Source organism: Aquarana catesbeiana, linkage group LG07 (assembly GCF_042186555.1).
Source record: "Aquarana catesbeiana isolate 2022-GZ linkage group LG07, ASM4218655v1, whole genome shotgun sequence".
NCBI lineage: Eukaryota > Metazoa > Chordata > Amphibia > Anura > Ranidae > Aquarana > Aquarana catesbeiana.
In genome coordinates, this window is record NC_133330.1 from 174111656 (window position 1) to 174134004 (window position 22349).

The 22349-nt window shown below is 42.9% G+C and overlaps 1 protein-coding gene across 1 annotated transcript in view; it reads left to right on the forward strand.

The window, feature by feature from the left end:
- The window catches only part of CDC73 (cell division cycle 73), a 247593-nt gene extending 229940 nt beyond the window's left edge, over nucleotides 1–17653 (forward strand). Inside the window, exon 17 of the mRNA XM_073592885.1 lies at nucleotides 17066–17653. Within this exon, the coding sequence (XP_073448986.1) occupies nucleotides 17066–17102 (37 nt within the window). The 3' untranslated portion in view covers nucleotides 17103–17653. The remainder of the gene's footprint in view (nucleotides 1–17065) is intronic.
- The last annotated feature ends 4696 nt before the right edge of the window (nucleotides 17654–22349 follow it).

Consider the following 22349-nt stretch of genomic DNA (forward strand, 5'->3'; position numbering starts at 1 on the left):
GCACAGCGCCACCTGTGGGCGGGAGGGGAACTACAAGGTAACATAATATACACAGAGAAAAAAAAAGGAGGTTATATAATAGTCAGTGTCATGGAAACGTATATATGAAGAAGTGCATGGTAGAAAACATGGAGACAATAATATTAACAATAGTAAAAATGGGAGTAACAATGGGGGCAAAAAAATGTAGGTAAGTATAAAAATATATATATATACACATACAAAAAAAAAAAATGGTGAAAAAATTATGGTATAAGAAGTGGACATGGATAAAGCATGCGTATTGGGAAAACACAAGAAACAGGGAAGCACATATCTGTGCAGGGTTCTTAAAGATATATATATTGTAGCAAGGCTACATCTGTAGGGGTGGTCTCATGAGGAAACGGGGTGGCTTAAAGTAGTGTGTGCACCTCAATATCCTCGTTCAACCCCCCAGGTGCTAAAGTGCCCAAAGAGTAGATCCAGTAAGTTTCTTGCTGGCAAAGACGTTTATACCACTCAGCAGCAGGGTATTTGGCCGGGATTGATTCAATGACCCACACACTGAGGCCAGCTGTAGATCGGCCGTGGTGAGTCAGGAAGTGTTTAGGGATGCTGTGGTGGTCACGGCCTTTTTCAATAAAGCGCTGGTGCTCCCCAAAACGTGCCCTAAGGGCTCTGATGGTTCTGCCGACATATATTAGGCCACAGGGGCAGGTGAGGCAGTATATAACGAAGTCAGTTGAACAGTTGTGGAATTCTTTTAGGGTATAGTTTTTTCCTTTTGACAGTGAAGGTTTTCTGACAGTGTTGTATGAACTGGCAGGTTAAGCAGAGGGGTTTTTTGCATTGATACATCCCTCTGAGGGGTATCAGGGTAAGTGGTGATGAGTTGGGTTGGGTAGGCTTAATTCTACTGTGTGCAATTTTACTCTTAATGTTTCTGGATTTTCTATATGCCACTTTAGGTTTGGTATCAACTGTGGTTCTGAGATGAGGGTCTTCCAACAGAATAGGCCAGTGTGAAGCCAGGATCTTCTCCATTTTCTTGTGTTTGTCATGAAATTGCGTGATGAAGCGGGTAGGTTGTTTACCAGTGGTAGGAGGACGGTTGGGGCCTGGGGATAGACTACGGTAATGATGGAAGGCCGCGTCTGTAAGTGGGGTGGGGTATCCTTTATCTAGGAATTTTTTTGACAGAAGTTGTCCGTGGGTGTCATAGTCTGAGTCTCTGGTACAATTCCTTCGAAGGCGGCAGAATTGGCTGCGGGGATGTTGTTGACCCATCTTGGATGGTGGCAGCTATCATAGTGTATAAATGAATTACCAGCAGTAGGTTTGGTAAAGTTTCTTGCATATATAGTTTTGTTGTCGTGGCAAAGCTCGAGGTCTAGAAAGGCCAAAGTGTCAGGGTCAGCAACGTGAGTGAAGGATAGGCCCAAGCTGTTATGGTTGCAGTATTGTACAAAGGTCATGATGTCATCAAACGTGCCATCCCAGATGATCACTATATCGTCGATGTATCGATCGTAATATATCACGTGGGGATGGTCAGCTGCAAGGTACATATGTTCCCAATATCCCACGGTGAGATTGGCATAACTGGGGGCAAAGTTAGCCCCCATGGCTGTTCCATTGATCTGGAGGTAGTGTGTGCCTTCTGATTCAAAGTAGTTGTGTTTGAGGCAAAAGGTTAAGGCCTCAAGAATTAAATTGGCTTGCCGGGGGTTGGTGAGGGGATCATTGGCCAGGAAGTGTTCAACAGCACGGACTCCCACAATGTGGGGGATGGAGGTGTATAATAAAACATCAAGAGAGAGCCACCAGTAGTTCTGTTCCCAAGTGTAAGGCTTCAGCATATCAAGTAGGTGGGGTCCATCATGTATGTAGGATGGGAGGTTCTGTGCCAAAGGTTGAAGGAATTGGTCAATGTAGATGGAGAAGCCACTAGTGACGCTGTCCATAGAGGCTACAATTGGACGGCCAGGGGGATTGGTTAGATCTTTATGGATCTTGGGTAGATGGTAGAAGTAGGGGACTTTATAGAAATTTTTTGTAATAAAAGAGGCTTCGGATTTGGAAATGATTTTTTCTGTCAGGGCTCGGTTGACCAGTGTTGCAACTTCAAGGGCGAACTTGGATGTGGGGTCACTGGAGAGGATGGAGTAAGTATTGGTGTCGGAGAGCAGTCTACGTGATTCACGGACATCATCCTTTTCTTGGATCACTATACTACCCCCTTTGTCCACGGGTTTGATGACAATGGACTTGTTGAGAGTGAGCTGTTCTAGAGCCTGGCGTTCTAAAGGAGAGAGATTGGATTTGATGTAGATGTGTTCATGGTTGGTGTTACACATTTTGATGACGTCCGAGTATACTACCTGGTAAAAGGTTTGTAGGTAAGGGCCTTTGTTGTTGGTGGGGTTAAAAATGGATTTGGGGCGTAGTGTGGTATGCCTGACTGGAGGAGAGGTGGGGCAGTGTTGGGTGAGCCATTCCAGGTCGGCGCTAAAGTTTTCGGCATATAGTTCCTCGAGTTGAGCAAGTGCCGGTTGATCAGTCTCATCAAGTATGTCATGGTCCGTTGGGTGAGGTGTCTGGTAAGTATTGTCAGACACCTGTTTGGAGGATTGGATGCTGAAATATCTCTGAACAGTCAGGTCTCTGATAAATTTGTTGAGATCCTTGAATAGCGTAAAGGTATTGGGTTGCATGATGGGGGCAAAGGTGAGCCCCTTACCAAGGAGGCATATGTCATATGAGGTGAGTACAGTGCGTGACAGGTTGTAGGTTTTTACAGTTTCCGCATTTTTCCTGACCTTCCTTCCTCATCCCCCCCTCCGTCCTCTTTCGTGTTTTCTTTTGGTGAGGAATGGAGGGGGGGTACATACTAAAAAATCATTATCCAAGGTGGAGGCTAATGTATTACTAGTGGTTGCAGTCTTAGGGGATTTGGGCTTGTGCAACTGGGTAAGGGGTAGGTTATCCAACCACGCTGGGGGTTGCTGCTCTTGGATGTGGTTAGGGTGATTGCTAAGTGAATCATGATCGGAGTCCTGTTCTGGATTGGGCAACTGGGTGGACACGGGAACATCCGTGGAAACTACTCCTTGGGCGGGATAGGATGGTGATGTAGAACTGTCATTGGGGCAAGATGCTGTTGTCTGAGTGATGGGGGCTTTTTTTGTTCTGTTCCTGGACCGTTTCGGCTTGGGGGAATAGAATTTGGGGATGGTAGGAGGCTGGGGAGTGTGCCATGACATTGACCAGGGTCTGGGTATGTTGTGGGGTGGGGGCCTGGGTTGGGGTTTCAAACTAGGTCCAGGGGTGTTCTCTTGTAGCCGGATGGACATGAGTGGGCGGGGCCCAGGAGGTATGCCCTGATTGGGGTTTTTTTGTGTGTTTCCAGCTGAATACTTGATTAGTGTTGTAATCAAACAGGTCCCTTCTAAATTTGCCAAGTTTGCTGGCAATGGTGTTATCTTCATTTCTAATTGTGTTTCTCTTAAGCATGCTGAACCATGTGAATGGTATCACAAATGGTTTTACAAAGTGTGATGATTTTATCTTTGAGAATCATATATTTCCTGTCTCTCTGTTGGATGATGATGCCCATCCATTTTGCTGTACAAAATTCGGATACGTGAGCCCATTCGGTGTGGAGCTCTGGGTCGAGGAAGGCACATTGTTTCAGGACTCTAAGTCCTCTGGGGGAGATTTTATGTTGTATGGATGACTGTAAGAAGAACTTGTCCCACCACTGCTGATTGGCAGTGGAGATCAGGTCCTCTAGTTTTCTAAAATGGGTGCATAGTTTGGGCATGGGGATCTTGGAGCCTGTGATATGGCAGTCCTTTTTGCAAAAATGGGCGGGGAATAGGGCATAAAATTCTTCCAAGATGACATGTTTGTGTTCCTCAATGGCAGCTAGGAGATCCATAGGAACAGATCGTGGTAGATAAATTACCAATGGACATATAAAACAATAAAAATAATATGAAATAAAATAAGATTAGTAAATTAATGAATGACGCTTGGTAATGCAGCTCCGTTAAAGCAGGGTAACAGACAGACAGAGTATTGGTAACTGTAAGCGCATACACACAAGTCCATATATAACAGGAGATATAAAGGGCTGAGCAACTTAGTCCATAGGGGACAGGCTGGAAGTTCAAGGGTTAAGTGGTAAACGGTAATGTAATGGTTAAAGTAGGCTAGGCGGCTGCTGTCCTCAGAGAGCTGGCTCTGTGATGGATGAGAGAGGGGTAGAGAAGGAAGCGCCAGCTGAGTGTAGTATTAACAGATGATGTTTAATGACACCAGGTAAAAACACACTTACAGGATAAAAACATATAAAAGGCTCATCTGTATAGGTATGTGGTCCTCGGTGTTCCCTCTGATCCTGTGGTGGTGACGCTGCAGGGATGCTGGGCTGCAGAAGGTGGATTACCAGCCGGGAGCTCCTTCTGTGGCCATCAGGAAGAGACTAGGGGCCGGCGTGAACTTGAAGCGTGCATGACGTCACAGGTCCGTCTGCTTCTGGGTTCGGTATCCAGGGGAGGGATCGTCCAGGGAGGAGGGCTAGCAGGGAGGTTGAGAGAAGGCTACGCGCTCGGAGCCAGTGCTCCTTCAATAGGCCTAATAGGGAGGTGTCAGCAATGTGCTTTTATATGGCAGTGCTGTGGGATAACAGGTCCCAGCATCTGTCAAAAGAAAGCACAGCTCCACCTGTGGGCAGGAGGGGAACTACAAGGTAACATAATATACACAGAGAAAAAAAGGAGGTTATATAATAGTGTTATGGAAAGGTATATGTGAAGAAGTGCATGGTAGAAAACATGGAGACAATAATATTAACAATAGTAAAAATGGGAGTAACAATGGGGGCAAAAAATGGAGGTAAGTATAAATATATATATACACACACACATATACCGTGTTTATCGGCGTATAACACGCACTTTTTCCCCCTTAAAATCAGGGGAAAATCGTGGGTGCGTGTTGTAGGCCAATCCCCGCTAATTGTGAGCTATCGGCGGCGATCGCCGCCGACATTCACATAGCGAGTAGTTTTAAATATGGCGCCGCAGAGTTCAGAGGGACTCGGCAGAGCTGAACGAGCGCCGCCGAAATCACAGAGCCGAGATACACATAGTCGAGTGTATTCGGCTCTTTCCGGCGCCGCTCACAGTCACGCCCAGTCCCGCCATTGGACCTGTGTTATGTCTATCATAGGGCGGGACTGTGAGCGGCACCGGAAAGAGCCGAATACACTCGACTATGTGTATCTTGGCGGCGTTCGTTCAGTTCCGCCGGCGCCGAGTCCCTCCGAACTCCGCGGCGCCATATTTAAAACACAAACTACTGTCGGCGGTGATCTGTACTGTGTATGTCGGCGGCGATCAAGCATGGACACTGGGGGCAAAGCTGCACTGACAAGACTGCACTGGGGCAAAGCTGCACTGACAAGACTGCACTGGGGCAAAGCTGCACCGACAAGGCTGCACTGACACTGAAAAGGCTGCAATGACACTAACAAGGCTGCAGATGAACACTGATGAGGCTGCATTGATGGGCATTTAAATGTAAGTTTTTTTTTCCTTAAACTTCCCTCCTAAAAGTTTTTTTCCTTAAAATTCTCTCCTAAACTTGGGGTGCGTGTTATACGCCGATAAATACGGTATATATACATACACACACACACACACACATATATATATATATATATATATATATATATATATATACATACACACATATGTGTATATGTAAGTATAAAAGCATAACATAATAATAATTCCCATGGTGATGATACAAAAGAACCTGAAAATACAACGGTAAAGATTAAAAAAAAAAAAAATAAAGATAAATGTGAAAATGAAAACAAAAATAAAAACATAATAAAAATATTAATTAAAATTAAAAATTATTTAAAAAAAAAATAAAAACAGAATTAAATAATAAAAAAAAAAGAGGAATGCAAAAAAAAATAGTGAAAAAATTATGGTATAAGAAGTGGACATGGATAAAGCATGCGTATTGGGAAAACACAAGAAACAGGGAAGCACGTATCTATGCAGGGTTCTTAAAGATATATATATATATATTGTAGCAAGGCTACATCTGTAGGGGTGGTCTCATGAGGAAACGGGGTGGCTTAAAGTAGTGTGTGCACCTCAATATCCTCATTCAACCCCCCAGGTGCTAAAGTGCCCAAAGAGTAGATCCAGTAAGTTTCTTGCTGGCAAAGACGTTTATACCGCTCAGCGGCAGGGTATTTGGCCGGGATTAATTTTTGTTTTGTTTTTTTTTTTTTGTTTTTGTTTTTTTATCTTTACCGTTGTATTTTCTGGTTCTTTTGTATCATCACCATGGGAATTATTATTATGTTATGCTTTTATACTTACATATGCACATATAACCTCCTTTTTTTCTCTGTGTATATTATGTTACCTTGTAGTTCCCCTCCCGCCCACAGGTGGCGCTGTGCTTTCTTTTGACAGATGCTGGGACCTGTTATCCCACAGCACTGCCATATAAAAGCACATTGCTGACACTTCCCTATTAGGCCTATTGAAGGAGCAGTGGCTCCGAGCGCGTAGCCTTCTCTCAACCTCCCTGCTAGCCCTCCTCCCTGGACGATCCCTCCCCTGGATACCGAACCCAGAAGCAGACAGACGACCTGTGACGTCATGCACGCTCCACGCCGGCCCCTAGTCTCTTCCTGATGGCCACAGAAGGAGCTCCCGGCTGGTAATCCACCTTCTGCAGCCCAGCATCCCTGCAGCGTCACCACCACAGGATCAGAGGGAACACCGAGGACCACATACCTATACAGATGAGCCTTTTATATGTTTTTATCCTGTAAGTGTGTTTTTACCTTTTGTCATTAAACATCATTTGTTAATACTACACTCAGCTGTCACTTCCTTCTCTACCCCTCTAACGATTATAGCTTACCTAGATGATCTGCTCCTGATAGACCAGTCGGTAGTCCGCTTAGACCAAAGTATGATCCACAGTCAACTACCTGGAATACCTAGGTTGGATTCTCAACCTAGAGAAATCCTCCTTAAAAAAAAACTATCAAGGAGATTAGAATACCTGGGTCTGATTGATACAGCCCAGAAAAGGGTATTCTTACCCCAGGCAAAGATCAGGGCCATAAAGGAACTGATTCAGGTGGTCAAAGCAAAGAAGAATACTATTCGGCTTTGCATGAGGTTGTTGGGAAAGATGGTGGTTTCATTAGAGGCAGTTCCTTATGCTTAGTTTCACTTGAGGCTGCTGCAAAACAGTATCTTAGCTTGGAACAAGAAGATCCAAGCTCTAGATTTCCCAATGTATCTGTCTCCAGGGAAAATCTTTCCTACCAGTTACCTGGAAGATGGTAACAGTGACCTTGCCCATCAACATTCTAGAGATCCGGGCAGCGCGCTTAGCCCTGAGGGCCTGGACGTTCATGGTTACGGAATTGTCCTGTCAGGATCCAATCCGACAATGCCACAGCAGTGGCCTATATCTATCACCAAGGAGGGGCACGAGAAGTCGTGCGGCCCAGAGAGGTGCATCGTATCTTAACTTGGGCAGAAAACAATGTACCTTGCCTATCGGCAGTCGTCATTCCGGGAATAGATGTTTGGCAGGCGGACTACTTGAGTCGCCAGCAATTGTTCCCAGGAGAATGTTCCCTTCACCCCGATATCTTCCTGGCATCTCGGCCGTGATGAGGGATCCCAGACGTAGATCTGTTTGCGTCCAGGTTCAACAAGAGAATCGTCAACTTTGTGTTAAGAACAAGGGATCTGCTAGCATGCGGAACAGATGCCTTAGTATTCGCAGGAAGGGAAATCGGTGATTCTTGTGGTCTAGAAGATCTTGTATGCAGAGATCATAAAGATGGCGGTAAGGGATTCATGGACCCTACCACCACGTCCAGACCTTCTCTCTCAAGGTCCTGTATTCCATCCTACCTTACAAATGCTAAATTTAAAACGTTTGGCTATTGAGACCCACATTCTGAAGAAGCGTAGGCTGTCAGGTCCAGTGATAATTACCTTGATTAATGCAGAGAAGCTGGCTTCCAGAATAATAGATTATAGAGTCTGGAAAGCATATGTCTCCTGGTGTGAATCCAGGGATTGGCACCCCAGGAAGTATGTCATGGGTAGAATTCTTTAATTCTGTAGATGGGGTTAGAAATGAAGCTATCAAAGGCCAGGTTTTGGTCTTATCGGTATTATTTCAACAACCACTTGCTTCGCATTCTTTGGTTCGTAGCTTATTCAGTGGGTAATGCGGCTTAATCCTCCGGTTAAGTCATCCCTAAACCTTTGGGACTTGAATTTAGGTCTGTCATCATTGCTGAAACAGCCTTTTTGAGCCGATACAGCATATTCCCTTGGTCCTTTTGACAAGGAAACTCATTTTCTGGTAGCCATATCTTCTGCAAGAAGGGTATCCGAGTTGGCTGCTCTTTCTTGTAAAGAGCCATATTTGATTATTCACAAGGATAAGGTAGTATTGCGTCCTCATTCTAACTTTCTACCCAAGGTAGTGTCTAGTTTTTATCCGAACCAGGATATTCTACCTTCATTTTTCCCAGAACTCTGTTCTACGGAAGGGAAATGACTACATTCTCTTGATGTGGTGAGAGCACTCAAGGTCTACTTGAAGCTGACTGCTCAGATTCGAAAAACAGATGTTTTGTTGTGTTGCCTGAAGGTCCTAGAAAGGACAGGCAGCATCGAAATCTACTATTTCTAAATGGATTCAGCAAGTAACTGTTCAGGCTTAAAGAGGAGGATTCCACCCTCTCAAAACAAAAGCGCACTCCACTAGGACTCTTAGTGCTTCGTGGGAGTGCATCACCAAGCTTCCATGGTTCAAATCTGCAAGGCTTCAACTTGGTCTTCAGTCCATACATTTGCTAGATTTTATTAGTTGAATGTAAAAAAAAAGGCATGAGGATATCGCCTTTTGGGCGTAGTGTGCTGCAGGCAGCGGTATAAGTTCTCGAGTCTCATGTTGCCCTAATTCTGTTGTGTCTCCCTCCTCTCAGTTGGCATTGCTCTGGGACATCCCACATAGTAATTACTATGGCTCTGTGTCCCGTGATGTACGATTAAGAAAATAAGATTTTTATAACAGCTTGCTTGTAAAATCCTTTTCTTTGAAGTACATCACGGGACACAGAGGTCCCTCTCCTCTTTCTGGTATACACGTGTATTGCTTTGCTACAAAAACTGAGGTGCTCCCAGTAGTGGAAGGGGTTACATAGGGAGTGGACTTCCTGTCTTAAGGTGTGCCGGTGTCCATCACCTGAAGGTGGCCTATATCCCACATAGTAATTACTATGGCTCTTTGTCCCATGATGTACTTCAAGGAATAGGATTTTACAGGTAAGCTGTCATAAAAATCCTATTTTATTTATATATATATATATATATATATATATATATATATATATATATATATATATATATATATTTTCAATAATATCTGCTCTAGAGAAGTTTTGTAAACTTTTTTTTTTTTTTTTTGCTTCACCACTTCGACTTGCACTTATTTTATATCCAACTTCATATTTTCTTGGGCCTTGCTATCAGTTTCCTGATCTACATCTTGGAAACTGTACTTGGTCCCACAGTAGTAAAACCGGACTCTAATATTTGCTTCAGGCACTGGATCCCTGCATTTAGCACTAACCTTGGCACATCATGCAATTTGATCACAGGGTGCTATACAGGTCCAGGGCTGTAGTGCCTGTGGCACCCAGACCCTGAAGACCCCTTTAGGGGTGTGTCCACTGTGACAGGTGAGGTTTGGTCCCCTTAGGGAACTGTGCAGCTTGTATGAGGTAAAACAGGGTTTCTTACATTTGGGACTGGGTACCGTTTTTTACGTTAGCGGTGTTATTCACTTTGTATCCATTTTGTAAACGACTCTACTATGTTGGTGTTAGGGTGGTAGGTAATGTTATTTTATTTGACAGATTGTTCCAACAAAGCTTTGCTGTTGGGGTGGTGATATAGTTGCACTTTGCATTCTGGCTGATGCATTCCACCCTCCATTTCTGCGGAGAATGCAAAAAGCATGCCTTTTCGGCATCTCGGCTGATACAGAGACAGCCATTGAACATCATTCTGTGTCTGGGTTATCGTAGCTCTGTTCCCAGACACGCTAATATCCTCTCATTGAACATCCATGTTCTTGAGTACCCCAAAGGGAATGCCTTCACTTAGCAATAGCAGAGACCAGAAGGCACTGAAGAGCAGAGAAAAGAGCCTAATGGTACTCATGCTATGGGCAGCATTGAGGAAAACCAGTGAAACACTTGAGGTGATAAGTGCTACCCTGCATGGACTCGAACAAGATCTTATAGCGACACCGCTCTTTTCCTCTAATTTGTGCTTCCTCTCAGGCAGCATACCAAAGTCAGATTTCACTTTAACTATAATATTTTTGTAAAATTCCTTGCCCTTCTAGAATCTTTAGCATTCAGGGCCCAGAAGTGCTCTTTTCCTTCTCCATCCCCTGAATCCAGTAGCGGCTGGTGGTTCATTCCACCCAAACAATCCAACTGTCCCCCGAGCACATCCTCAGGCTCTAATCACGTGCTTCATAAAAAAAAACCCCATTGGAATCCATGCGTCCGGCGCCCTGAATGTAAATGGGGGGGCCATCACTGCCTGAATCTTTTCAGGAGTAGGACTAAACCTCTTTGAAGATGATGTTGGGGAAGGCGGATTTAGGCACGATGGAGAATCCTGCAGAGTAAGTTTCAACACCTGCATTTTGACGTAAAAGCGAAGGCCATCTGCCATATGCTTTCCACTGTTGGCTCACTTATCAGTGCATACTAGCCTTGCCCTAGCAACACTGGAATTTCCTCAGCCTAAACAAGCTCCAATAGGTCACTAAATGGCTGGCGAAGTTTAGAAAAACACATGCAAACTAACTGCTTTGCGTGATGCTTGGCACAATCCTAAAAAGGTTTTCATTCCTACAAAACTGAGGAAGATCATTAGGGAGTATGGGCCCCACCCCAAACTCACCGAAAAAAGGGGGTAAGTGGACTATTGCGGTACAGTATACATATATAGTACAAATCACTGGTGAAAAAAAATCACAAAGTTTATTTATATAAATGTAATAAAAAAAACACACATATAAGGTAAGAGTTCAGATGACATGATATTACGACATGTTTCGCAGGTTTACCGCTTCATCAGGACAATACATCTGTGAATATAGATGAAAATACAGTAATAGTACCACGTAGAAGGTTTTTTACACAATTGTAAAATGGGGAGGATGAGATGAAATAATAGGACTGTTTACCTGAGCCTCGGAGGGGGTACAACAGTAAGGCAACCCGGCTGGGTCTCCCCCGGCGATTGGGAAGGGGATATATGAGACACCAGTACAATGGATCAATCTGCACCCTCTTCAGACTATTTTGACGTCACTTCCTGGCCAGTGAGAGCGAAGCTTGGAACACACACGGAGTAGGAAACACAGGGGAATGCACACCGGCATTCCGGACCCCGCATACACGGCTGGAACAGCTTGGTGCCGCCTTATGGGCACATAAACATGTGAGTGCAATAGTCTTTTTATACCTTTTTAAATAAACAAGTTTAGATAATACTATACCACGCTGGCCATTTATTTTTCATGAGAACTGGTAGTCTGAAGAGGGTGCAGATTGATCCATTGTGTGGAGTGGTTATCCAAGAAATGAACCAAAGGCGCACATTCACCTGTATCTGGTGAGTGGCCAATCTATAAGTGTTGGTGGAATTACAAAAGAGTGGTACTTCGTTGCACAATTGGGCACACGGAAGGCTGTTCTGCCGCAGTTAAAAGCATATAATATGTTCTGTGATATTCAAGACTCCAGGCACTGCGATCAGCTGCATTTGTACAGTGCAATTACCTGCGTTTACATGCGGCTTCGTTTAGCTGCGTTTAACTTCATTTGGAACAATCTTGCCATTTCTGATGTGCTTCCTGTTGCTTTTCTTCCCTTGTTGCCGCTGCTATCCACAGGAGAAATGGTACACTGCGATTACCTGCAGTTATGTGCATATAGCTACGCTAAATCGCTTCTGGACACAGTCAATTCTATTTTTTCTTTCCGCACCAAACCGCATGTAAATAAATCGCAGCTAAACACAGTGTGTGAATGGGGCCATAGGAAAGCGTTGTGTGCTTTTAGCTGCAGTAGAAAACTAGAAAATCCGTAGCTAAAAGTACAATTCTATCCATCCGTGTGAAAGGGGCCTTAAGAGATGAATCTATAGGAGCTGGCTGATCACTCACTGAGGCGACTCATCTGGGACTTAATAGCTGCTTGTAATCATCCACTGCACTGAGTGCATTGAACATTTCACTAAAGATGTATATTGAATTGTTTTATTTGATTTCACAGTAGCAGTTTCATTTCTTTAGTTTTGTTGTTTCTACATATTTTCATGTTGTTATTGTACTTATGATTTGAACCCTATGGCTTAGGACACGTACTTTCATATGTTCACTCATCTGGGCAAACGAGCGCGTGTATATATACATTTTTTGAAGGGTATAATTAATAGTGCCTGAGGGCTTATTAATCACCGAACAAATAGTTTTTCTATTAAGGTCTATGGTTATAAATAGTAGTGGTGGTACACAAATTTATTTTAATAGTTGGCGCAGTCCATTAACACGCTTTTTTTTTTTTTCCTTTTTTTTTTTTTTTTTTTTTTTTTGTGATTGGACAAGGCTGATCACGTATTAAAGAGCCTCCGTCAGAGGCTCTTTACCGAGATCGGTGTCGCGGTGTGTCGCTGACACACCACGCCACCGATCGCTACGTTGCGCGCCCCCGTGGGCGCACGGCGGCTGTTATCCTGCTGGACGTCATATGACGCCCAGTCAGGATAACAGTGCCAATGCCCAGCTGTCATTCTGCTATAGGCCGGGCAGAAAGTGGTTAAGCTGTATATGCCAAGCATGCGGGGATTCCAGAAGGCAGCTGTGAACACAGAGCAGGCTCTGAACCAGGCACTTGCAGCGGGTCATTTCTCCTTACCCGGGTCACGTGAGTCACCAGATGTTGCTTGGCAGGATAAAGGTGCTTGGCAGGATTGTTGCATAGGGGCTTGGTGAGCCCTATTAAAGGGTCTCCCTTCTGAGGTGTGTTAATGCTACACCAAGGTACTCCCTTTTTGTGGCTAGTAAATGTCTTCAAAAAAAGGAGCGGGACTAACACTACAGGCAAGGGCACACCTATGTCATCAGTAGTTCCTGATGAACCTAGTCTCCCTACTATCCCTGGTGTTGTATCCCCTGAAGGACCAGAGGCTTCCGAGCAATCTGAGCCGCTGTGCCTATCTGTGATTGTGCCTACAGTCAACGCTGCTGCTTCACCCTTTATCACTAAGTATGAACTGTTCTCAGCCCTAGCCGGGTTAGAGCACAGGATTGCTGGCATGATTGCCTCCATCCCGCAGGGTGACAGATCCGCCTTCTTGGAGCCTCTTAGTCTGGAGCAGGAATTGGTTGAGGATGGGGAAGAGCTTAAAGTGGATGTAAGCCTGAAAAAAATATATATATTTTTTTTTTTTTATATATATCATACTGTAGAGTATAAGATTTGCTATCATTTGAGCCCAGTCTTGCCACACAGAGTTAATCCATCTCTGAGCAAGCCTCTTTTATTGTTCAGTGGGAAAAATCTTGACAAACTGAGAAAAACTTTGTCAAATACTCCCCCTTGCTGTGAGTGACAGCCTAAGACACAGTCATGATTTTTTAATTCCCTCTCCCACTCCTTTCTTCAGCAGCTCTGCAAGGATTGGCTGTTCCACACCTCAGCATGATTTGGCATGCTGAAGTCATGTGGTTACTTTCCTGTCTTTTCACTGGATGTTAGAGATCATAGCAGAAGTTCAGTGTTAGAAATACACAGGAGAAAATGCATATTAACAAGGGCAGTGTAGAGGTGGGCGGGGAGTCTACTGACATCACGACTCCACCCACCGAGCTCCAGACAACAGACCCACCCACAGAATATGCCGTTTTTCGGGTCTAATAACAGACAGAGGGGAGACATTTGACAGGTAAAGATACATGCAGGAGGCATGTATATCCTTATAGATAACCCCTATGGCAGTAGTTTAGAAAGGATGACATTGGGTTTACATCCACTTTAAAGCTCAGTATTCTGTGGATGGCCTGGCGGATGAGTCTGCTTCCGAGCAATCTGGACAAAAAGATATCCAGTTGGTGTCTGCCTCTCAATCACAGAGGCTTTTGATCCTGACTCTTACCAAAATGGTTCGTTCTGCCTTTAAGTTGCCTCTTGCAGAGGTTACTGAGCCTCCCTGGTCCTCTTTGGGATCCCTGAGGCCTCTTCAGGCCACACAGGCTTTCCCCTTACATCCTCTGTTGGAACAGGTGGTATATGCTGATTGGGAACATCCTGACAGAATTTTCGTTTGTCCTAAGAGGTTTTCCCTTTTACAGTTGTGCTCATAAGTGTACATACCCTGGCAGAATTTATGATTTCTTTGCCATTTTTCAGCAAATATGAATGATAACACAAAAACTTTTCTTTCACTCATGGTTAGTGTTTGGCTGAAGCCATTTATTATCAATCAACTGTGTTTACTCTTTTTAGATCATAGTGGCAACAGAAACTACCCATATGACCCTGATCAAAAGTTTACATACCCCAGTTCTTAATACTGTGTATTGCCCCCTTTAACCTCAATGACAGCTTGCAGTCTTTTGTGGTATTTGTGAATGAGGCTCTTTATCTTCTCAGATGGTAAAGCTGCTCATTCCTCTTGGCAAAAAGCCTCCAGTTTCTGTAAATTCTTGGGCTGTCTAGCATGAAGTGCACGTTTGAGATCTCACAGAGTGGCTCAATGATATTGAGGTCAGGAGACCAAGATGGCCACTCCAGAACCTTCACTTTATTCTGCTGTAGCCAATGACAGGTCGACTTGACCTTGTGTTTTGGATCATTTTCATGTTGGAATGTCCAAGTACGTCCCATGCGCAGCTTCCTGGCTGAATGCAAATGTTCCTCCAGTATTTTTTGATAACACACTGCATTCATCTTGCCAACAATTTTGACCAAATTTCCTATGCCTTTGTAGCTCACACATCCCCAAAACATCAGCGATCCACCTCCATACCTTTCATCATAGGTCTTGTTGACTCCTCTCCAAATGTAGCGTTTATGGTTGTGGCAAAAAAGCAAAATTTTGGTCTCATCACTCCAAATTACTTTGTGCCAGAAGGTTTGAGGCTGGTTTCTGTGATGTTTGGCGTATTGTAAGCGGGACACTGTGGCATTTGCGTAGTAATGGCTTTCTTCTGGTGACTCTACCATGCAGCCCATCTTTCTTCAAGTGCCTCTTTATTGTGCGTCTTGAAACAATCACACCACGTTTTCAGAGAGTCCTGTATTTCACCTGAAGTTATTTGTGGGTTTTTCTTTGCATCCCGAACAATTTTTCCTGGCAGTTGTGTCTGAAATTTCAGTTGGTCTACCTTACCGTGGTTTGTTTCAACAGAACCCCTCATTTTCTACTTCTTGATTAGAGTTTGAACGCTGCTGATTGGCATTCCCAATTCCTTGGATATCTTTTTATATATCCCTTTCCTGTTTTATACAGTTCAACTACCTTTTCCCGCAGATCCTATGACAATTCTTTTGCTTTCCCCATGACTCAGAATCCAGAAACGTCAGTGCAGCACTGGATGAAAGATGCAAGGGTATGTCAGGAGTCCAGAAACTCATTGACCTTTTTATACACTAATTACAAGCAAACAGATCACAGATGAGGATGGTTACCTTTTTAATAGCCATTCAAACCCCTTTTGTGTCAACTTGTGTGCATGTTATCAGGCCAAAATCACCAGAGTATGTAAACTTTTGATCAGGGTCATTTGGGTAGTTTCTGTTGCCATTATGATTTAAAAAGAGTAAACACAGTTGATTAATAATAAATGGCTTCAGCCAAACACTAACCAGGAGTGAAAGAAATGTTTTTGTGTTATCATTCATGTTCTCTGAAAAATGGGCAAGAAATTATAATTTCTGCCAGGGTATATAAACTTATTAGCACAACTGTGTGTCCCATGGATGAAAAGTTTAAGAAGTGGAGCATGCCAGCCGTAGATGCAGCAGTCTCTTCCTTAAACAAGAACTTGATTTGTCCGGTAGATAACGCACAGGGCTTGAAAGACAAAATTGTTGATGGCAAAATTGGAGTCATTAAAGGCTTCCATTTTTTTGGAAAGTTCAGCTATTCAGCCAGCTGTTGCAGCAATTGGTATCTGACAGTCCGTAAAGTATCAGATCAGACGGCCTGACAGGCCTAACCAGGAGGATGATCTGCCTGAAAATGAGGCAGATATTCCTTGAGCGCTGTGTTTTGCTGTTGACGCCTCAAGGCAGAAATATGCAATTAGCGGACCTCCAGCTGTTGTAAAACTACAAATCCCATGAGGCATAGCAAGATTGACAGCCACAAGCATGACACCCAGAAGCAGAGGCATGATGGGACTTGTAGTTTTACAACAGCTGGAGGTCCGCTAATTGCATATCACTGTAACATGGACAATCTGCGCTACCGCCAATGAAAATTAATAAAAAATGTGAAATAGTATAAAATAAAAACGTGACCAAAGGTGCTGCAACCTAAAAAAAAACCTTGAACATGATGTTTAGACAGAAATAGGAATGGAACTAGGTGCGCTACCCAAAATAATACAAAAATAAGAAAAGCTTAGCCTAAGGGTTAAATTATAACTGAATATGAATGGATGAACATTTGATAGAATATACAGTCCATCAAGGGGCTAAATAGTGTCCTTATATCGGAGGTTTCTTTGGGGACAAATTCTTCAATTAGAACGATGCTGTTGTCACCATATATCTTCATACATCAAGCACAGATTTTCTTAGGAGCCAAAAGTACACTAATAGATGCACATGCTTTTATTTTGAAAGTTGATATTTTCTTTAATGAGCAATTCTAACACAACATAAACTAAACCTTTTTTTTTTTTTTTGTTTTAGATACATGGTGAAGCACAAATCACACCTACGGTTCTGAAATATGTCTGCATTTGGAGAGCAAAGTATGGATTTATAAAATGCCCTAAGGGTGGAACTGTTAAAAGTAAAAAATTCCTTGAACAACCAACCATCTTGGCTCCAAGGACTTACTGCCATAACTTGCATTCACAACAGATAGTGTGATATTTTTTAATTAAAAGTTTGCATAATGTCTACAACTCAAATTGTATATTTTGATAGTCACAAATACTTTGTTTTAAACAGCATTTTGTTTAGATTTTGTTTGTAGAAGGCACGGCTCCATGCTACTGGTGCATTCTGTAACGAACTACCGTACTCTGAAATCTGTTTTCCAGTAAATGTGTAAAACTGCAGTTTAGCATATAAAATTGCCAAACTGGGATAAGAAGTGAATTGTGTACAGTGGTGCAAATGGAGATTCAAATGTATATATTTTCTGTTTATGCACAAAAAGGAAATATAAATATTACCTTTTTTTCAACAGTTAAGTTTGCTTTCTCTATTCCCACAGATGTTTAAGGTCAGCCGAGGTCAAAACAAAAGTCAATAAAAAAAATAATCTCTGAACACTGGTCTCTATGATTTTAGGATGTATTTAGTAAAATTTAAATGCTAAATACATAGCTGAACCACACATAGAAAAGGTTTACCTGCCAAAATAATGCTAAAGCAGTGGATATAAATTTAGGAAATGAAAAAGTAAAGAGGGTGCAGACTGAGTGCAGTAGTAGTAAAAAAAAATATGTTGAAAAAATAGCCACTCACATGAGTGTCAGGTCAAAGAACATATACAGAATAATCCTGGTGGGAGCATCACTCTATTCCACATTAAAGAGCAAGGAAAGAGGGGATTATTGCGGTGCCACAAAGTAATTGGGTACAATATAAATAAAACATTTATACACTTTATTAAAAAAATCATTAAAAAGAATTTAATGAAAAACATACAAATATGGGGAGCATGATACAATGATGCGTATCAAAATGTGAGATGGTGGTACATTACAACAGCAAATCCATGAGTCCCTACTAGTTTCGCCAAAACATTGGCTTTATCAGGGGAGTAAAGCATGACAATGCAGCTGTTGTTCTGAAAAGGAAAAAAGGAAAATCAATGATAGCAGAAAAAAAGCAATGATAATCCCCTCTTTCCTTGCTCTTTACTGTATTCAACATAGGGATGAGGTGCCTTATCTACTAAGGACATACCAACCACCTCTTTTTTTCTTCTATTCCACATTGTTGGTCTGAAGTCAGCGCTTGTCAGAAGCAGGAAATTGCCAATGCTTGAAGGCAAACTCTGTAAGATCTCAAAACATGGCTTTGGACAGCAGGGAAGCCACGGTAACAATTTTCCATGACCCTGCCCCCTTTATCAAACCAGCCTATTTTTAAAAATTTTTTCCCATAAAAGTTTCATACTACTGCACTTAGTTTGTGCCCTCTTTGCTTTTTCATTTGTTGTCAGCTTGAGATTACCCCGATTTTCAGAGGAGCTGCATCTGGAGCAGTGCGTTTAACTTGAAAGCAAACAGCTTACCAATTTTCAGATGTTATGGCTGCAATAGTTTTCCTTTTTAGGCTTGCTTTCTACTACTTTCATCTAGTGATATATCCAGGAAGAGGGTGTTGCTTGACAGATCAGGGGAAAACAGAGGGGAAAAAAGCCTTAAAGAAAACAAATGCAGCCACCACATTGAATAATTGGTAAGCTGTAATATACAGGCAGTCCCCAAGTTACAAACTTCCGACTTGCATACGACTAATACTTAAAAACGAAGGCAGCGTGACGTCACGCTGTTCCCAAAAACCACTCGGTGGCCATACTGCATGCTGCCACCCACTATCTGGCGGACCTGTCAGCAATCCCACATCGCTGCATGGCCAGTTAACCCTTCCCTATGCTATCCAAATTTTGAAAAAAAAATTTGGCTGGAGTTGCACTTAAAAAAATTTACCCATTCCAACTTGCTTACAAATTCAACTTAAAAACAAACCTACAGAACCTATTTTGTTCGTAACCCGGAGACTGCCTGTATTACATTTTTGGTTTTGGGTTTAATATTGCTTTAAATTACCATAAAGTCAGAGACCAAGAGAAGTCTCAAAAGTGGTTACTTTAACCACCTCAATACAGGGCACTTTCACCCCCTTCCTGCCCAAGCCATTTTTCAGCTTTCAGTGCTGTCGCACTTTGAATGACAATTGCGTGGTCATGTTACACTGCACCCTAATGAAATTTTTATTATCTCCCCCCCCCCCCCCCCCTCACAAATAGAGCTTTCTTTTGGTGGTATTTGATCACCTCTGCGGTTTTTATTTATTGCGCTATAAACAAAAGAAGAGTGACAAGTTTGAAAAAACACTATTTTTTACTTTTTGCTATAAAAAATATCCAATTTTTTTTTTTTTTTTCTTTTTTAAAACAAATTTTTTCCTCGGGTAAGCCGATACGTATTCTTCTACATATTTTTGGTAAAAAAAATCGCAATAAGCGTATATTGATTGGTGTGCGCAAAAGTTATAGAGTCTGCAAAATAGGGGATAGATTTATAGCATTTTTATTTATTTAATTTTTTTTTTACTAGTCATGGCGGCGATCTGCGATTTTTATTGTGACTGCGACATTGCGGCGGACATATCGGACACTTTTGACACATTTTTGGGACCGTTCACATTTATACAGTGATACATGCTATAAAAATGCATTGATTACTGTGTAAATGTGACTGGCAGGGAAGGGGTTAACACTAGGGGGTGATCAAGGGGTTAATGTGTGTCCTAGGGAGGTGAGTCTGAGGGGGGAGGGGACTGACTGGGGGAGATGACCGATCGGTATCCCTATGTACAAGGGACACACATCGGTCTCCTCTCTGACAGGACGTGGATCTGTGTTTACATACACAGATCCACGGTCCAGCTCGGTTGCTGGGCAATCGCGGGTGCCCGGAGGACATCGCGGCCGCCGGGCACGCGAATCGGGTCCCCAGTGACTCGGCGGGCGCGCACGCCCCCTAGTGGCTCGGGAAGGCAGTCATGTCATATGACGTCCGCCCAGAACGAGAGCTGCCTTGTCCCACCGTCATATGACAGTGGGCGGGCAGCTAGTGGTTAAAGAGGATCAGGGAGTGTAACTAAAGACAATTTATGAGTACAGAACAAAAATAGCAAAAAAGTTAGAAAATACCTCCACCATTCAAATAAAAAAAGACATCTTTAAAAACAAAAGTCCGGATACAAATTCCTCTCACATACCATGTGGCACACAGTGTCGATAACATATCACAGAGACCCCCTGATTGAGTAGTGCTGTGGAATAGTACTCCCAGAACTCCCCAAGTAAGGCCTAAATCATATTCCTTATGAAGCATGCAAATTGCATTACCAAAAGGTATAATAAATTGGGGAATTGTCAAAGAGCTCAAGCTGCAGTGACCAAGGGACTAACTAAACCAGCTATAGATGCGGTAAATCCAATATCACATAACTCAAAAAAAATAGGTTGTGGTTCTCCATTATATAAGGCATAATCTGATCTAATGATCAGTGATAGTCCAAATGGCAATCCAAATGTGTCTCTTAAAAAGTAATCAAAGAGACCCACATCCCAGAGCTATAAAACAGGTAAAGTCCACTTGGCTCCCCAGTCTCACATTCAGACACCACAGGTAGAGCAAAAATCAAGATATCTGCAGGAATGAAGGAGGATAGTGCTAAGCCAAAAAATCTACGTAAGCAGTAAAGAAGGCTAGTTCCACAATTAGGCAAGCTGAAAGAGCGTTCGGAGTTCATACTGCAGCATACATTACTGCTACTGTAAGTGTCTTATCACATTGCTTTAGAACGTTCTAGCCATTAATCTGATCAGTGAGTTCCATGTTGTAAAGATCACTGCTTAGACACTAAACTGTATAAGGCCAGTGACTTTAACCATTTTACCCCCTGGACCAAGGCTGGAGATGCTTTCTGGTGTCCCTCACCAAGTGAATCATCACTCCTCGTTGCATTCCAGAGCCTTAACCTGCATAGATGGGAGAGTGTTAGTGGGTAGGGATGCCCAGGTGTGTGTGTGTGTGTGTCAATGCGTTTTGCCCACCAATCAGCGTAGGCTTCATCACGACAAGGCGTGACTTGTGCATCAAGTTTCAATGGCTGCGCTGCTTAAAAGACCAGCACATAACACATCACATAGTAAATATATGTGTGGTTTTAAATGCAGTGAATGAATGATCGATCAGACTAACAGGCATTAAAAACCACACTATTCCACATTGCTAGTTGCTACGGCAGGAGAAGTGTGGAGGGGAAGCAGGGAAGCTTCATCAATGACATCACCTGCTCTGTGAGGAGAAATGGTCATGGTGACACTTTTCAAGGGCACTGCCCCCTTTTATCAAGCTAGGCTATTTTTTTTTTTTTACTTTTTTTTTTTTTTTACTTTTTTTTTTTTTTACTTTTTTTTTTTTTTTACTTTTTTTTTTTTTTTTTTTAATGAATAAATGTTTCATACTACTGCACTTCGTTTGTACCCTCTTTGCTTTTTCATTTGTTGTTAGCTTGAGATTACCCCAATCCCTGGAGGAGCTGCATCTGGAGTGGTGTATTTTCAAACTTTTCTACTTTGTTATAAAGCATATCCAATTAAATCTAATTTCTTCATTAATTTAGGAGGCCCCTGCACCAACACAACCACCAGGCCAGGGTTGTAGGGAAGAGGCCCTTGTCCACATCAACATGGTGCTTGGCAAAGTATCCACTTCCCCTCATGTTGAGGGCATGTGGCCTGGTATGGTTCAGGAGGTGGGGGCTCCACACTTGTCCATCCCCTTTCCTGGGCTGCCAGGCTCCATGCTCAGATAAGGGTCGGAGGGGGGGGGGGGGGGCGCCACTGCTGTGTCTCAGCCAATCAGGAGGGTGAATCGTGGACATCGCTGGATAGAGATGGGGCTCCGGTAAGTGTTAGGGGGGCTGCTGCACACAGGAGGATTTTTTTTTTATCTTGATGCATAAAGATAAAAAACCCTCTGCCTTTACAACCACTTTAATAAATCGAAGCCAACTTCCAGCTTACTTTGCTGTTACAGCAAGGTGTCTTTTTTTTTCTTGTTTTTTTTTCTTTTGTTATAAACGTTTTACATCAATAAATGAAAACTGATCATTGTAAGCGCCTGTTACTGGTGAATGGTGTGTCTCAACATGCTAACTGCTATATTTGCAGGAGAGCTTGTTCTGTTGAAAAACAACAGCCTTACTGGCTCAAGCA